Below are 14164 nucleotides of genomic sequence, written 5' to 3'. Positions count from 1 at the left end.
TGGCACATTCACTTATATATGGGCTGTATTTTCAGGAGATGTGTGTTCTTCAAAGAATATTGATACTGGGAACTGGGAACAGCGCAGTGCCTCCACCTAGTGGACACTGAGGAACACACCTCTAGGGGATTTCCACTAGGAATAATCACACATGGTTTGCAGCAATATTAAACTTTATATAACTTTTGGACATAAACAGTAGAACAGCTTTTGGGTGACTGATAATCCTTTCCTGAGGAAACTTGGGAGGGCTATCCACACTGGCACAGTCTCTGTACTTGCCCAGCCCACTTTAGATCCGGATAGACCCCCAACCCTTAAATCAGTTCAGTCCCTTCCCCAAGAGCTCTTTAGTCCCCCCAGGTAGCGCTACCTGCCCCAGAGTACCTTCCCTGTTGAAAGGGGTGGCTGCTCCCACGTAGCAGGCAATTGCAATACCTGTTCCTCCAGGGGACACACACACAGAGTACCACAGAGGACTTTATATTCCCTGGCAGTCCAGCAGACTTTTATCCTTTCCAGTCTGAACACACACTGTTTGTGCTAACTGCTCACTCTGTCTCTAACTCTGAACTGGCAAACAACAGCAGGGGCTCCCTTTATAAGCTGCTGGGCCCGCCCCTAGATTTTTGGCTCCAAAGCTTAGGCACACCTCTCCCAGACGTGCACTGGGGCAGCCAGCCAACCGGATCCCTCCCCAGGCTGTAGCTAGGCTGGATGATGTCACAGACTGAGAAACAGGGGACAGGATTCTCTGATCCCCTACATTCTCCCCTTGGAAAAACCGGTAACGGCCTCGCTTGCCGTACCTCCTTACACTCAGAAACAGTACAACACTCCACAGGGTTCTCCACAGCAGTCTCCCTTTGACTCAACCCCTCATCTCCTTCAGGGGAGTCACTTTCAGATATGGAAGGCTCATAGTAGGACTTCTGTACTGTTGGGCCTTTGTAAGTCTTACAGTTCCGGGCCTGATGACCCATCACATGGCACTTGTAACATTTCCCTGGAAGTCTCTTACGCCACCGGCGTACTTTACACAGTGCAGACTGGACCTGAACCTCATCAGGAACAGGGCAGTTTGGCTGTATGTGGCCTATCCTGCCACACCGGTAGCACGTTGGAGGTTTCCTCATCTCAGTTGGGGTTTTGGCTCTCTCAGACAGTTGAGCTTTAAACGCTTCCAACTCTTTGCGAAGTCTCTTATTTTCCTCCAGCAGCTTTGCATCAGCAGGGGACTTCTCTGCATGCCCTAGGGTGGAACTCCTCCTCACCCTCACATAGGCATCAGCCTCCTCCCGCCGAACTCTCTCCATCAGAGCAACATAGCCAGGGGTTAGTGTATCCTGGTAGTAAGCTCTAATTGTCACGGCAACAGGGTCACTATTTAAAGTCCCTCTCCTCATTTGGCGAATCCTCAGGGAATCCATTTCAGAGCTTTGGATTACCCCACGACTCACCAGCAATCTCAGGCCTTGCTCCACCCGCACCAGATAGGCAGACAGGGCTTCCTTCTCTTTCTGGAAGGTAGAGTGGAAGTTGTGGAGCATCTCTGTAGTACTTGCTACAGGGCCAAACGTCACCTCTAGGACTTCTATCAGGTCGCCTGAAGTAGCATCAGGGTGACTAACTAGGTAGGATTTTACCACATCCACAGCAGGGCAGCGAAGGCTCTCAAGGATCTTCCTTCTCATGGTTGCCTCAGGGCCGGTCCAATCTCTCACGGACACCACAGTGGAGTCTCTCCAACTCTCAAATGAGTCCTCACCCGAGGGTACCGGATCTGCACCTGAAAACACTTTAAGTCTTTTAAAATTACCATTCCAGGCCAGCTGAGTCAGTTGGTCAGTCAGTAGTCCCAGCGCACTCACAATATCAGGGGTATCCAGCTGGCCTCCCGAGCTAGGCCGACTCCCCTTGGAGACCACGCTCTCACTGGATGGACATTGCTTTACTTGACTCTGTTCAGCTGGCGAATCAAACAGTCTCTTACTGGGCAGCACACCTCCCGGTGCTGTAACTGCAAACTGGGAAACAAGGGTGTCAACATGGGTAGTTAAATCATCTGCGTCATCAGACAGATCTGGCAGAACAACCCTCCATGGCCCTTCATCTCCCGCATCAATATCAGGGGGAACCCTCTCACGGTCTATCTCTCTGGGGCTGTCTATAAGGACATTCAGCAGAACCCCGGCAGAATCTCGCCGTGACGCAGCCACCCTTGGGCGGAAAAATATGGGCTCCCCATCAAGGATTTCATAAATAGAATCTTCCTTTACTCTTGGCATCATGGGCCCCACAACAGCAACCTTCCGGGGGTTAAGTCCCAAAGCATTGCACCACTGACGAACAGTTTGTGGGGTTTCATGTGCAGCCATGCTTTCATCCAACATTCCCAGCTTCCCAATAGTATCTCAGCAGTGCCTCCAAAATGTAACCCTTTCTTGGCACATTCACTTATATATGGGCTGTATTTTCAGGAGATGTGTGTTCTTCAAAGAATATTGATACTGGGAACTGGGAACAGCGCAGTGCCTCCACCTAGTGGACACTGAGGAACACACCTCTAGGGGATTTCCACTAGGAATAATCACACATGGTTTGCAGCAATATTAAACTTTATATAACTTTTGGACATAAACAGTAGAACAGCTTTTGGGTGACTGATAATCCTTTCCTGAGGAAACTTGGGAGGGCTATCCACACTGGCACAGTCTCTGTACTTGCCCAGCCCACTTTAGATCCGGATAGACCCCCAACCCTTAAATCAGTTCAGTCCCTTCCCCAAGAGCTCTTTAGTCCCCCCAGGTAGCGCTACCTGCCCCAGAGTACCTTCCCCGTTGAAAGGGGTGGCTGCTCCCACGTAGCAGGCAATTGCAATACCTGTTCCTCCAGGGGACACACACACAGAGTACCACAGAGGACTTTATATTCCCTGGCAGTCCAGCAGACTTTTATCCTTTCCAGTCTGAACACACACTGTTTGTGCTAACTGCTCACTCTGTCTCTAACTCTGAACTGGCAAACAACAGCAGGGGCTCCCTTTATAAGCTGCTGGGCCCGCCCCTAGATTTTTGGCTCCAAAGCTTAGGCACACCTCTCCCAGACGTGCACTGGGGCAGCCAGCCAACCGGATCCCTCCCCAGGCTGTAGCTAGGCTGGATGATGTCACAGACTGAGAAACAGGGGACAGGATTCTCTGATCCCCTACAAAATTATGAGCTATATACAGTATAGTATGAGAAGGTTTGGATATATAAGAAGGCTTCATCAATCTCTCCTTTCTTTATTAACCAAAGCCAACCAAACCTAGACTCCAGATGGGGGCTCAGGAGAATAAAGGGTCTAGTGGACTCCAAATTAATGTGCAGTTTCAAATGCCTCTAAAGGTGCCCATACACCTTAAGATCATCTTGCTTGGCAATGTCGGCCCCAGTGACTACCTACACCACTTCCAGTTTCACAGAGGGCACTTTAAGAATTTAGTACAATGACATTCACACAAGCTTATAGACACCCCTTGTTTTAATTTAAAAAAATGTTTTTTGCTATAAAGCTACAAAGGGGCGATTGCTACTCCAGGTTTGGTCCTTGTGAGGTAATTAGATTTCCAATGCACAAAAAAGCTCCCTGCATAATGGACTCCTGTTAACAAAACAGTCACAACAAGGGTTGTACTATATAATGGTAATCAAATTATCTACCTTGCAAGAACCAAACATGGAGAAGCTTTGTCATGTTTATCTCAAGAAATAACATAAATATTAGATTGTTTGTGATTAAAACAATAGGCAAGAAGTTCAGCACAACACTATTGTACTCATATTGGATAAGGGGGTGGATTGACCCTTTAAATCTCCCACAATAGTTGATCGATATACAGAGAGATACACAAAATCATGCTTCTCTGGAAAATGATCATTAATAAGTCAGCACACGTATCTCTGTGAGAACTAGGCAGATCCAGGCTTCAGCAAAATACTTTCCTAAGCGTTCTTACATTCCTTGTGGACAGTTCAATCCCTCAACACTTTTACACAGTCCAAGCAGCTTATCAGGGAACTATCACATATCGTACTTGCCTGCAAGGCCTGCACAACATTTCTTAGCAAGCCCTTGTGCATTGCAGTATAAACACTCACGCCTATGTGCAACAGAATTGAAGTTTTTTTGTAGAACCTAAGATATACAGTACCTACGTAAAGTTGAGATGAAATACGATTCTAATCTCGCAGCGTCATTTCCTGTTATGCTTTATTGTGACCCCCAAGGCAGTCATTGTAAGCTTACCATCAGGAATTACCTGTACAGGGTCCCATTGTTTCCTTAAAGGAATACTGACATGGGAAAACATGGGTTTTTGCAACAGTTAATAGAGCTTCTCTAGCAGAATCTTGCATTGAAATCCATTTTTCAAAAACACAAACAGATTTTTTTATATTTAATTTTACATTTTCATATGGGACTAGCCATATTCTTAATTTCCCAGGGTGCCACAGCCATGTGACCTGTGCTCTGATAAACTTCAGTCACACTTTACTGCTGAGCTGCAAGTTGGAGTGATATCACCCCCCTCCCAGCAGCCAATCAGCAGAACAATAGGAGGGTAGGAAGATAGCAGCGCCCAGTAGGTATCAGAATAACACTCAATAGTAAGAAACCCAAGTCTGGCTTGGGACTCCTCCAGTTACATGGGAGTAGGAGAAACAATAGGTTACCTGAAAGCAGTTCTAATGTGTAGCACTGGCTCCTTCTGATATAACAACTAAACAAAATAAATTTGTTGGTTCAAGAATAACATTTTAAATAATAGAGTGAATTATTTGCTATGAAACAGTGTAATTTAGAAATAAAAAGTATAATATAAAAATCATGACAGTATCCCTTTAAAGAAAATGTTCCTAACAAACAACAGAACAGTGACTCCCAGCATAGCCAAAATGGCAGTATGACTCCTGGCTATCCCTCACATAAAATAACACTATCCACCCCAGCATAAAAAAGCATTATTACTCCCAGGATAATCCCAGTATAACATTGCACAGTGATTCCAGCCACCCTTTAGTTTAGGGCAACACTGTGATTCCCGGACTGTAACACTAGCATCAGACCGCTCTGTGTTACTCCAAGCAATTACATCGTGACGCCAGCCTCTTCACCCACTAGCAAAGGGGAGCACAGTGACAAACTCCCCAGCATAAGACTCACAGTGGATGGGATCTGCTATCCAGAAACCTCTGAATTACGGGAAAGCCATCTTCCATAGGCTCCATTTTAATCTAATAATTAATTTTCCTTTTTCTCTGTAATAGTAAAACAGCACCTTGTACATGATCCTAGCTAAGATATAACTAATCCTTATTGGAAATAAATCAATCATATTAGATTTATTTAATACTTAGTAGACATAAGGTATGGAGATCCAAATTATGGAAAGACCCCTTATCTGGAAAACCCAAGGTCTTGAGCATTCTGGATAACAGGTCCCATACTTGTGCCACAATGTGGTACAGGTGTGGGCTAGAATAAGGCCAATCGTGATGGATATCATCTACATACAACATATATCTAGGGCCTAGGAAAAAAAAACCCTAGGTCAAAAAACATTGACTTCAATAGAAGCTCGCAAGCTTTTAGATGGGAATTTTTACATTTGTGCTTTCTTTTTTTTTTTGTGCATTTAATAATTATGAGACGTTTGAGTTTTTAATTCGAACATTGATAAATCTACCATCTTACCAGTTCCATTGTGGGAGCTCTTAGTATATATCATGTACAGTAAATTACAAATCTCCCATACTGTATTATTCATATACATTATATACAGTTATGGTTTTGTCTATTGAAAGCAGTGATAAAGAAAGGGCTCATAGCTCTCAGAACAGAACAAGATGGAAGGACCTGGAATGATCATGTCACTACTTGAGTGCCAGGGATTATATGAATGCACATTACTAGGTGTATCAGTAAATACTAGGGGGCAGATTTACTAATCCACGAATCCGAATCCTGAAAGGGAAAAAATCGTATTGGAAATTAAAATTTTGCGACTTTTTCGCCGCCTTCGCGATTTTTCGTATTTGTCGCAACTTTTTCGGCGCCATCGCAACTTTATCGTATTTTGCATGATTATTTTGTCACCGCCGCGATTTTTTCGTATTGCGCGATAGTAAACGCCGGAAAAACCAATCCGATTTTTTTTGCGACGGCGCCGAAAAAGTTGCGGAAAATATACGAAAAAGTCGTGACGGCGACGAAAAAATCGCGAGACATACGAAAAAGTCGCAAAAATACCGATTATTACAAAAAAACGCCTTCGGACCGTTCGTGGATTAGTAAATCTCCCCCTATGTGTATCAGTAAAGGGAGATGGGTCTATTGCATTTAATTATAACTGTAAAGTATACAGGAGGTTTCTTTGTTCAATAAACTTGATCTCTCCAAGATGACTTCTGTAACTACAGCAGGCTTTTGTAATGGATTGCAAGATGTATATCAAACTGGTATTTATTACATGGTTTATCAGTGTGGCTGATACTACTTTTCTAAGTTAATACTGCCACCTCCAGCCCATAGCAATAATAGCTGGGAACAATATTTGTATCCATGTTTGTGTTTTGACTGGTAAATGAAGTGAACAAAAGGACAGATTTGTTTGTCTAAATTTTATGTTAATGTGTATTATTTGTATATTCTGAAAGATCTAACTGCATTTTGCCCTCTCAATAAATGTAGAATGGGGAGTGGCAGGTGCATGTTTTGTTGTAGCTCAGTGCTTTCCCCATTCAGCCAGTAGGGGAATGTTTATAAAGCTCTGCGCCCGCTGCTCCCCCAGTAGTTACACCACTGTCCATTACTGTAACAATGCTAGTGAGCTATACCTTATTTACCATTGTGTCAGACATATTTTCCTTTGTTCCTAATGGCTGTTAAACCTTGGAGCACTGACTACATAGCATGGCAGGCCCAGTGGGACTAAGTACCCTGTAGGGATAATTCATTTTTGAAATTAGAAATGGCAAAGAGGTATCTAGAGAATCTAGACTGTTTCTAGAGCTGCAAGCAATAGGATCCTCAGGTTTTGAACCCATCATTATACATATAACCACAGCATAATAGAAGTCAAATACTTTTCCTAGTGGCTCTAGCATATACATATGTCAGCAGCCCAGCTTAGTATACCAATATACTTTGGAATAAATGTGTAGACTGTATTATAATGTGGCTATTAGAAGAGACACCCAACGTTATGTTTGTTCCAGGTCTATTTATTGCTTTATCTCTTCTATGACATCCTTTTCTTATCAATGGAAAGCCTCCTGATCTTGACCTAAGAGCTTGACCTAGCCCTTGAAGGCTACAGCACTAAACTTCCACATCTAAAAGTCTTGCAGAATCTCCATAAACCCTTCATTGAGCAGGAGCAATATGTGAAGCACTGCACTATACCAATATGCTGTGTCTTAGGTTATTACATTTACAGAAATAATCATATCCATGACTTTGTAAACCTGATATGTTGTTGTGTAAGGATTAATACAGTATATAAAAATGACAACACTGGGTGTTAAACAGGCCGGTATCATCTCTATGATTTTAGCAATAATCAACATATACCCTTGGATATTGCAAGTGTAAAGTTCTATATTTATACTTGGATTGTAAGCTCTATGGGGCAGGGACCTCCTTCCTACTGTGTCTCATACCACATGGCACTTATTCCCTGTGCATTTATACATATTTATTGTATTTATTTATTATAACACTTGTCCTCCCTGTGTGTAATTTTGTATTTTGTAAGATTGTACAGCGCTGCATACCCTTGGCACTTTATAAATAAAGTTATACATACATACATATGGGCATAAGAAATAAAATGATGTTCTTCAAAAATCAAGAAATCAAAAAACAGCCTTGACTTATGGTGAATGACCTACATATGGTGTGAAGAATAGGTGATCACACAGTAATAATTCTGCTTGACCTGTCAGCCATGATTGATACTAAAATCCTAATTAAGCAGTGGAATATCCTTAGTGTGCTGGGCTGGACTGTGCTTAGCTGGGGTAAGTCTACTTTTACTGGTGGGACACACTGTTGGCATCTTACAGTAGCTTGGTGTGAGAAGTTATTGTCCTTTATATTTATAGCCCTGACGTTTTGCAGCACAGACACAGTGACTATTCACATATACTACTAGTTGTATTAATGTACCCTCAGAAGTCTCAAAAATGTATTTTTTAGAATACAAAATGCATGTGTTTCCTTAGTAATGTGCACTCAGTAAGCTTTCATCAAACCCAACTGTGGTGGTCTTATCTCTACAATGCTTTTAAATGGTATATGCAGTGGTCAAAAACTAGTTAAAAGCCCAGTTTTTAACCACAGGATATACCATTTAAAAGCCACGAAACTTGGACCAGTTCCCGCTATTTGCCCATTTGAAAATGAACTTGCCACATGCAACAATGAGAGACATTGGTCAACAAATGATACTGTCTGAAGCAGCCAATGGAGATCACATAATAATGCAAAACAAACCCCTAATAAAATATCAAAGCCTATTAAAAGTCAATTTGGAGACTTATGACCTTTATAACAGCGCTGTGGCTTTGTGGCCATGGGTTTTCTCTAAATCCTATATTATTTTTCCAGTATATAATGTTGAGTGAACTACTCATTTACATGTATATTTGTTGCAGTGTCTAGTTTACAAAGTATATGGTCTTTGCCATATCAATTATATTTCCTTATTAAACTTATTACTACAATTTTTTCTTTTCTCAGAATTTTAAGTGAGACAGAAATGTGTTTTTGTACGATAAGGAGTGCTACTGGAAGTAGCAATGAAAACCCAGAATGCATCCTTTCCACCACACGATAGCAAGTTATGTGAGTAGCATTAGTATGCAAGCTTGATAGGCCGGAAACTGATATGAATAATCTGCATCTTCCTCGGCTGTGACTTTATGACACTTCATGTCTTGCCGTATTTATTATCACCTGATCATTAATTCATTTCAGTCATGTGAAGAATAATTAACCCACCATTCAAACCCTTCCATGTTTCTATCGCTTCTATACTTTCCATACACCACCAATCTTTAAGTTATGCTAAGAAACCTAGACTCTCTAATGATATTGGCCTATAGGGCACTTGCAGTGAGAAACAACACAGCTTCAATATGTTTCATATCAATTCTGTATTTTTCAATTAGAAAAACAATAAATTAGGACCTTAAAATCTTTTTTTTATTATAACACTGTAAATAAATTAATGCCCATACAGAAAAGTTTGGCAGAGATGGAAGTTGAAGAAGGTGACTGGCTTGCACAGAGCCTTGACCTAAACATGAACACCTTTGGAATGAATCCAGATACCAATTTTTGGATGGGCACTATCATAAAAATCAGTACCCACCCTCAGTAATACTCTAAATCAGTGTGCGCCATACAAACAATGTCCTTTAATGCACTTGGAAAAAGTAATCTCCTCCAGAGGAGACACTGGAAGGAAAACTTAGTTCTGAAACAAGTGCACTTTTCAGCATTTACTAAATGTAGCCATTAGCCACCTGCTAAAGGAGTGCCACTGATCTATGGCTGCTCAAAGAAGTGTTGGGTAGCAAATAGAAGCAGACCTACAGATTATAAAGAATACAAAGAACATGCAGGCAGAAGTGGGGACAATTTGAATGGAAAACATTAGTTACATTTCATGATAATTGGAAGCAGATTGCCGTATAGATATTGGTAGAGGATGAGATCTTGGTGTAGGTATCTGGTCATGACACTTATGGTGTACAGGGGTGGCACTGGTGATTAGCACAAATAATGATGTTGGTGGCACCTTATCTCAGGAATTGATACTTTCTGTTATATACACAAATGCAAACTCAAAGATAGACACTTATTTGCAACCCAATGTTGTTATCCTGCTTGTGTTGCGCCTTTGTAACTAGGGACCCCAACATGGAAGCCTTAATTTACTTTCTTATATTTTTCAATTTGGCCTGCTTTACTTCTTTACTTAAGCAACTGACTTTGTCATCTGATAAAATCATATATTAGACAGCAGGTGAGTCCTACAGCTCTTTATAAAGTCTCTCAGAATGCATTCGTTGCACACAACACACCAGTCATTTCAATGTTTGCTCCATCTACAGCTAATTATCTGCTAATAACCACAGTTAAACATGTCCACCCATTGGAATCATACTTGCTTATAAGGAAGATATAATTAAAAGACAGAGATGTCCATAATATATGTGCATAATATACTGGAGAACAGTTTTGGTTTTTTTTAAATAATACTTTATTTAACCTTTAAATATATTTATTTAAAATCAAATTACAATTAGGCTTCAAGATACAATATTAAATCGACACAGACATCTAGTACCGATAGCAGTATCGTACAACCTTCATAGAAGGGATATTCATTTACTGTTTTATTGTATGGCAATCATGTCTCAGAAATGTTGGATAATGTCCCCATCACTGATATAGATGAACATTTTGCATAGTAGGACAAGTTACTGAATAAACTGATCAAATTAATAAACTTCAAAATGAATTCAATATCCCACAATAAGGATAATCTGATGAGCACATTCCAACAATCCAAGCTTTATTATTCCTTCATTTGTTAATGGTTAAAGTGGCATACACATGTTTAGTGGTACTGACTCTAAGTTCTAAAGTTGAGGAATCTGGAACTTTGTACCTTGAATGTAGCAGAAAGGATCCTTAGTCAGTTTAGGTTGGACAGCCATGTACTTTATATAATATATAAGGGGCTCCTGTTCTTATGTGTGTTGGCTGAAGAGCTACTGAACACTGAGCTGTAATTATTTTGTTCTACAGTGGGAACTTAATGGTGTGTGAGTGGCCAGAGCCTGTGCCTTGACAATACATGGAAAGACGTTTACAATGGCTGAACAGAGTAAACCGGTCACTCCTTGTCAGAATAGGCTTAGAAATATGATAAAGGCAACTTGAATGTGTGTTATTGGTTGATCTGCTCAGTCTGTGGAAGTATTTGGGCCTAAATCTGACTATTCCTTCCTGTATAGCACAGCTCAAAGCTGGCCATACACAGTCAGATTTTAGTTGTATTACAATGAATGTTTGGATATCGATCCGATCACCATGGTATGAAAATTGTTGGGACGACAATTCAGCCAAGGTGGGCCCTGCATGTTTATATGGCAGAAAGTGGTTTATGTGGCAACAATAAGCCTGAGCCACCAAAAGGCATGAGTTACAGTACTGAGAGAAATTGCTATTAACGAACAGACAAAACTTAAAATAACAGTATATCAACTAAATAATAATGGAAAAAAAGATTCTGTACTTCTACTTACTTCATTTTGCAAAGAATTAAAAAGAAAATATCTAAAATGAAGGACCAATATAATACTCCGTTCAACATTTTGCTAAAACAATTCAAAGTGTCTAAATGAAATGTAAAACATGAAACTAAAACCAAGAAACCATTGAATATAATATTGTGTGACATTGCATCATAACCACAAATACAAATCTGTATAACAATATATTACTGTATAGAAATATGTGCAATTAGGCATTGAAATTACAATCAGGGGACTTACCCCCATATTTTGATTGCTTCCTGGCATGCTTCGTGTGCCCAAACTGACTCAATCAAACTCATTTTAGTACATACATATAAATTACCCCCATGTCAGAAACTAACCTGAAAAGTGGCAGATTTTTGTTTTACTCTAATCTGTGCTACTTTTGCATAACCCCCAAGAACTGGCTCTGTCAGACCAGAGCCTTCCACATGATATTTCCTACGGTAGGAAAAGCTAATATACAAAATGACAGTTTGTAATTTAGGTTTGGGGTTGAACATCCCTTTCCTGTAGCAGAATATGAATACTGTATAATGGTGCTATATAGACAATTCTACATGCCTAAATGGAATGTGGCATATGAACAGCCAGTACTAACATTGAATGACGTAGAGGGCAATGATGGTATTATTTTCATGATATCTAACATGAATACAAAGTGTGTGCAGAAAAAACCTGATAGAATAAGATACTACAGATGGTGGTTGTCCAAAATAATTCTAAATGGATATTTGTGCCACTGGGCTTCATTCAGGATTGGTCTAGACAGCATGCTTTTCCCTCTAATTGTAAAGAAGGTCAGAAGCTTTGGGAAGAAGTGAAATATTCAGTGGCTTTTATAAAATGTGATGTTAAATAGAGGGCAAATAATGTTTGCATACTGGAACATTGCACTGTTCTTCAGATATATGTTCACTCCAGATATATTAAATGTTATCTGAAACACTAAATGCAGCTTGTAGTGAAAGCCCACAGTAACTAAGGCCTGAGCTGGAGAACCGTACAAAATCTTAAAAATGGAGCAGAAATGTTAATCCCTTTCCTGGCAAGAATGGCTCAGAGACACTGCCCATGTTCTGTTGCATTACGCCAATAGCGTATCAATAACATGCTCCTTCATGGAATTTCATGTATGGAATTTAAGAAAAAGAATTTCATCCAACAGCCCATTTCTACACACTGCAGTTTTCTGATGCTGAGCGACAGCTCCCCCTGCAGGCTTCTAGTAGAGCAATACTTTGTGTATTTAATTAGAGCAAATCGATTCTATAGGAAAGAAATGTGTGTATAGCCTTGGGTATCCAGTTAGTGGTAATTAAGCTCTGTAAAACTTTGCCCAGTCACCATGCACATGTAACTACAGGCACCTCTCATTTTTAAAATATGAAAAAAAAAAAATTTACTTGTAATATTTAAAACATTAGCAGTACCATTTCCTGGGCCCAGAAATAAGAGATTTGTGTGTACTGTAAAAATTTACAGTAGCCGTGTTTCATTTAGTGGTAATTGCTTTGATTGTGATTAAACCCTTTGGTGCTTGAACAAATGCAATGGTGAAACAGTGTGTGGACTCCAAGTACCCACCCGTCGGTACCAGTTCTGCTGCATTAAACATGTTGTCTCTCGCAAACTCCATTCCTTTCAGGCAGCTATACCATAACATAACGCCCCCCCAATAACATTTTGATCATGTCCATGTTTCCATGGGCACCATGGCTTCTTTTGTGCCAACTGAAGGCAAGAGGTTTTCTGCAGCCAGGAAGAAAAAGGGAAACTGCACCACAAAACCTTTGATCCTCTGTAATTCCTCTTGTGCTTTCACACGATCTTGGGTGGCGAGTCCTGGCTTAGCAAGGTACTCAGGAAGGTGAAAAAAATTATGGACTTCATCACTGGGAAGGCATCTAAAGACCTGGACATCATAAGGAGGAAATACAAAAATGGAAACCTCAGACACATTTACCATTATCTTTGCAATGCAAACCAGCCAGTTGTGGCCCTTTAGCTGCTGCTGGGAGTTGCAGAAATTCTATATTTTTTTATTGCCTGTTCATTTCAATGCTTTAGCGAGCGGAATTTAAAAAACTTGTATATATTAAATAACATGAAATAACCAAGCAAGCCTTGCCCTTACACATACAACATACATAAAGTTGGACATTAGGGGCACAAACACACACAAAAATATTTCTCACCTTGTCAAAAATTGTTGTATTTCTTGCTGCAGTTGCAACCCACACTTCTTTGAAGAATTTGTCACTTACAGGATCTTGGATGTTGACAGAAGGATCATTAAAGCAGCCAAGAAGCAGCCTACACAATGGGTACATACAGGGGTATTACATGAAAGTGAATGCATTGTTTGAGCTTCAGTTTTTCTACAGTACTCAGTAATGTGATGCTTTACAGCTATACATTTACCATTCCTCATGTGAATGCGGATAAAACCCTATATTCTATCAGAGAGTGAAAATATATGGATTCAGATATTTACATTGCATTACAGTGTATTTATCTAGGATTTTACTCATTAGCCCCTCAAACCATAAAATACTGAGTGGTCTTGTCTGCATCCAAGAAATAGCTTTCTCCAATGAGTAGTTTATGTACCTGAAACAATGCATCCTAAGTGACAGGGCGAATTTTCCAGCTTCATATGTCTCGCCATCCATGACCGATGGAACCGTCTCTGTGTCTTGAAAAACAACAGCCATCTCGCTGTCACGCTTTCCCATCATGCTGCGATCGTTAATATTAGCAGAACCTGATTGGAATGAGAATGA

The 14164-nt window shown here is 40.5% G+C and overlaps 1 protein-coding gene across 4 annotated transcripts in view; it reads right to left on the bottom strand.

Annotated features, from left to right (window-relative positions):
• Nucleotides 1-10296: 10296 nt before the first annotated feature.
• pld1 (phospholipase D1) overlaps nt 10297-14164 on the bottom strand; it is a 96419-nt gene continuing 92551 nt past the window's right edge. For all 4 annotated transcript variants that reach the window (XM_031902209.1, XM_031902206.1, XM_031902208.1 and 1 more), the window contains exons 24-26: nt 13992-14145; nt 13577-13694; nt 10297-13293 (exon numbers count right to left, since the gene is read on the bottom strand). In XM_031902209.1, coding sequence (XP_031758069.1) covers nt 13069-13293; nt 13577-13694; nt 13992-14145 — 497 coding nt within the window. In that variant the 3' untranslated portion in view covers nt 10297-13068. The remainder of the gene's footprint in view (nt 13294-13576; nt 13695-13991; nt 14146-14164) is intronic.

This window comes from Xenopus tropicalis, chromosome 5, assembly GCF_000004195.4.
Source record: "Xenopus tropicalis strain Nigerian chromosome 5, UCB_Xtro_10.0, whole genome shotgun sequence".
NCBI classification, from domain to species: domain Eukaryota; kingdom Metazoa; phylum Chordata; class Amphibia; order Anura; family Pipidae; genus Xenopus; species Xenopus tropicalis.
The sequence above is the reverse complement of the archived record's forward strand: the minus strand, read 5'-3'. Positions and strand labels throughout refer to the sequence as shown.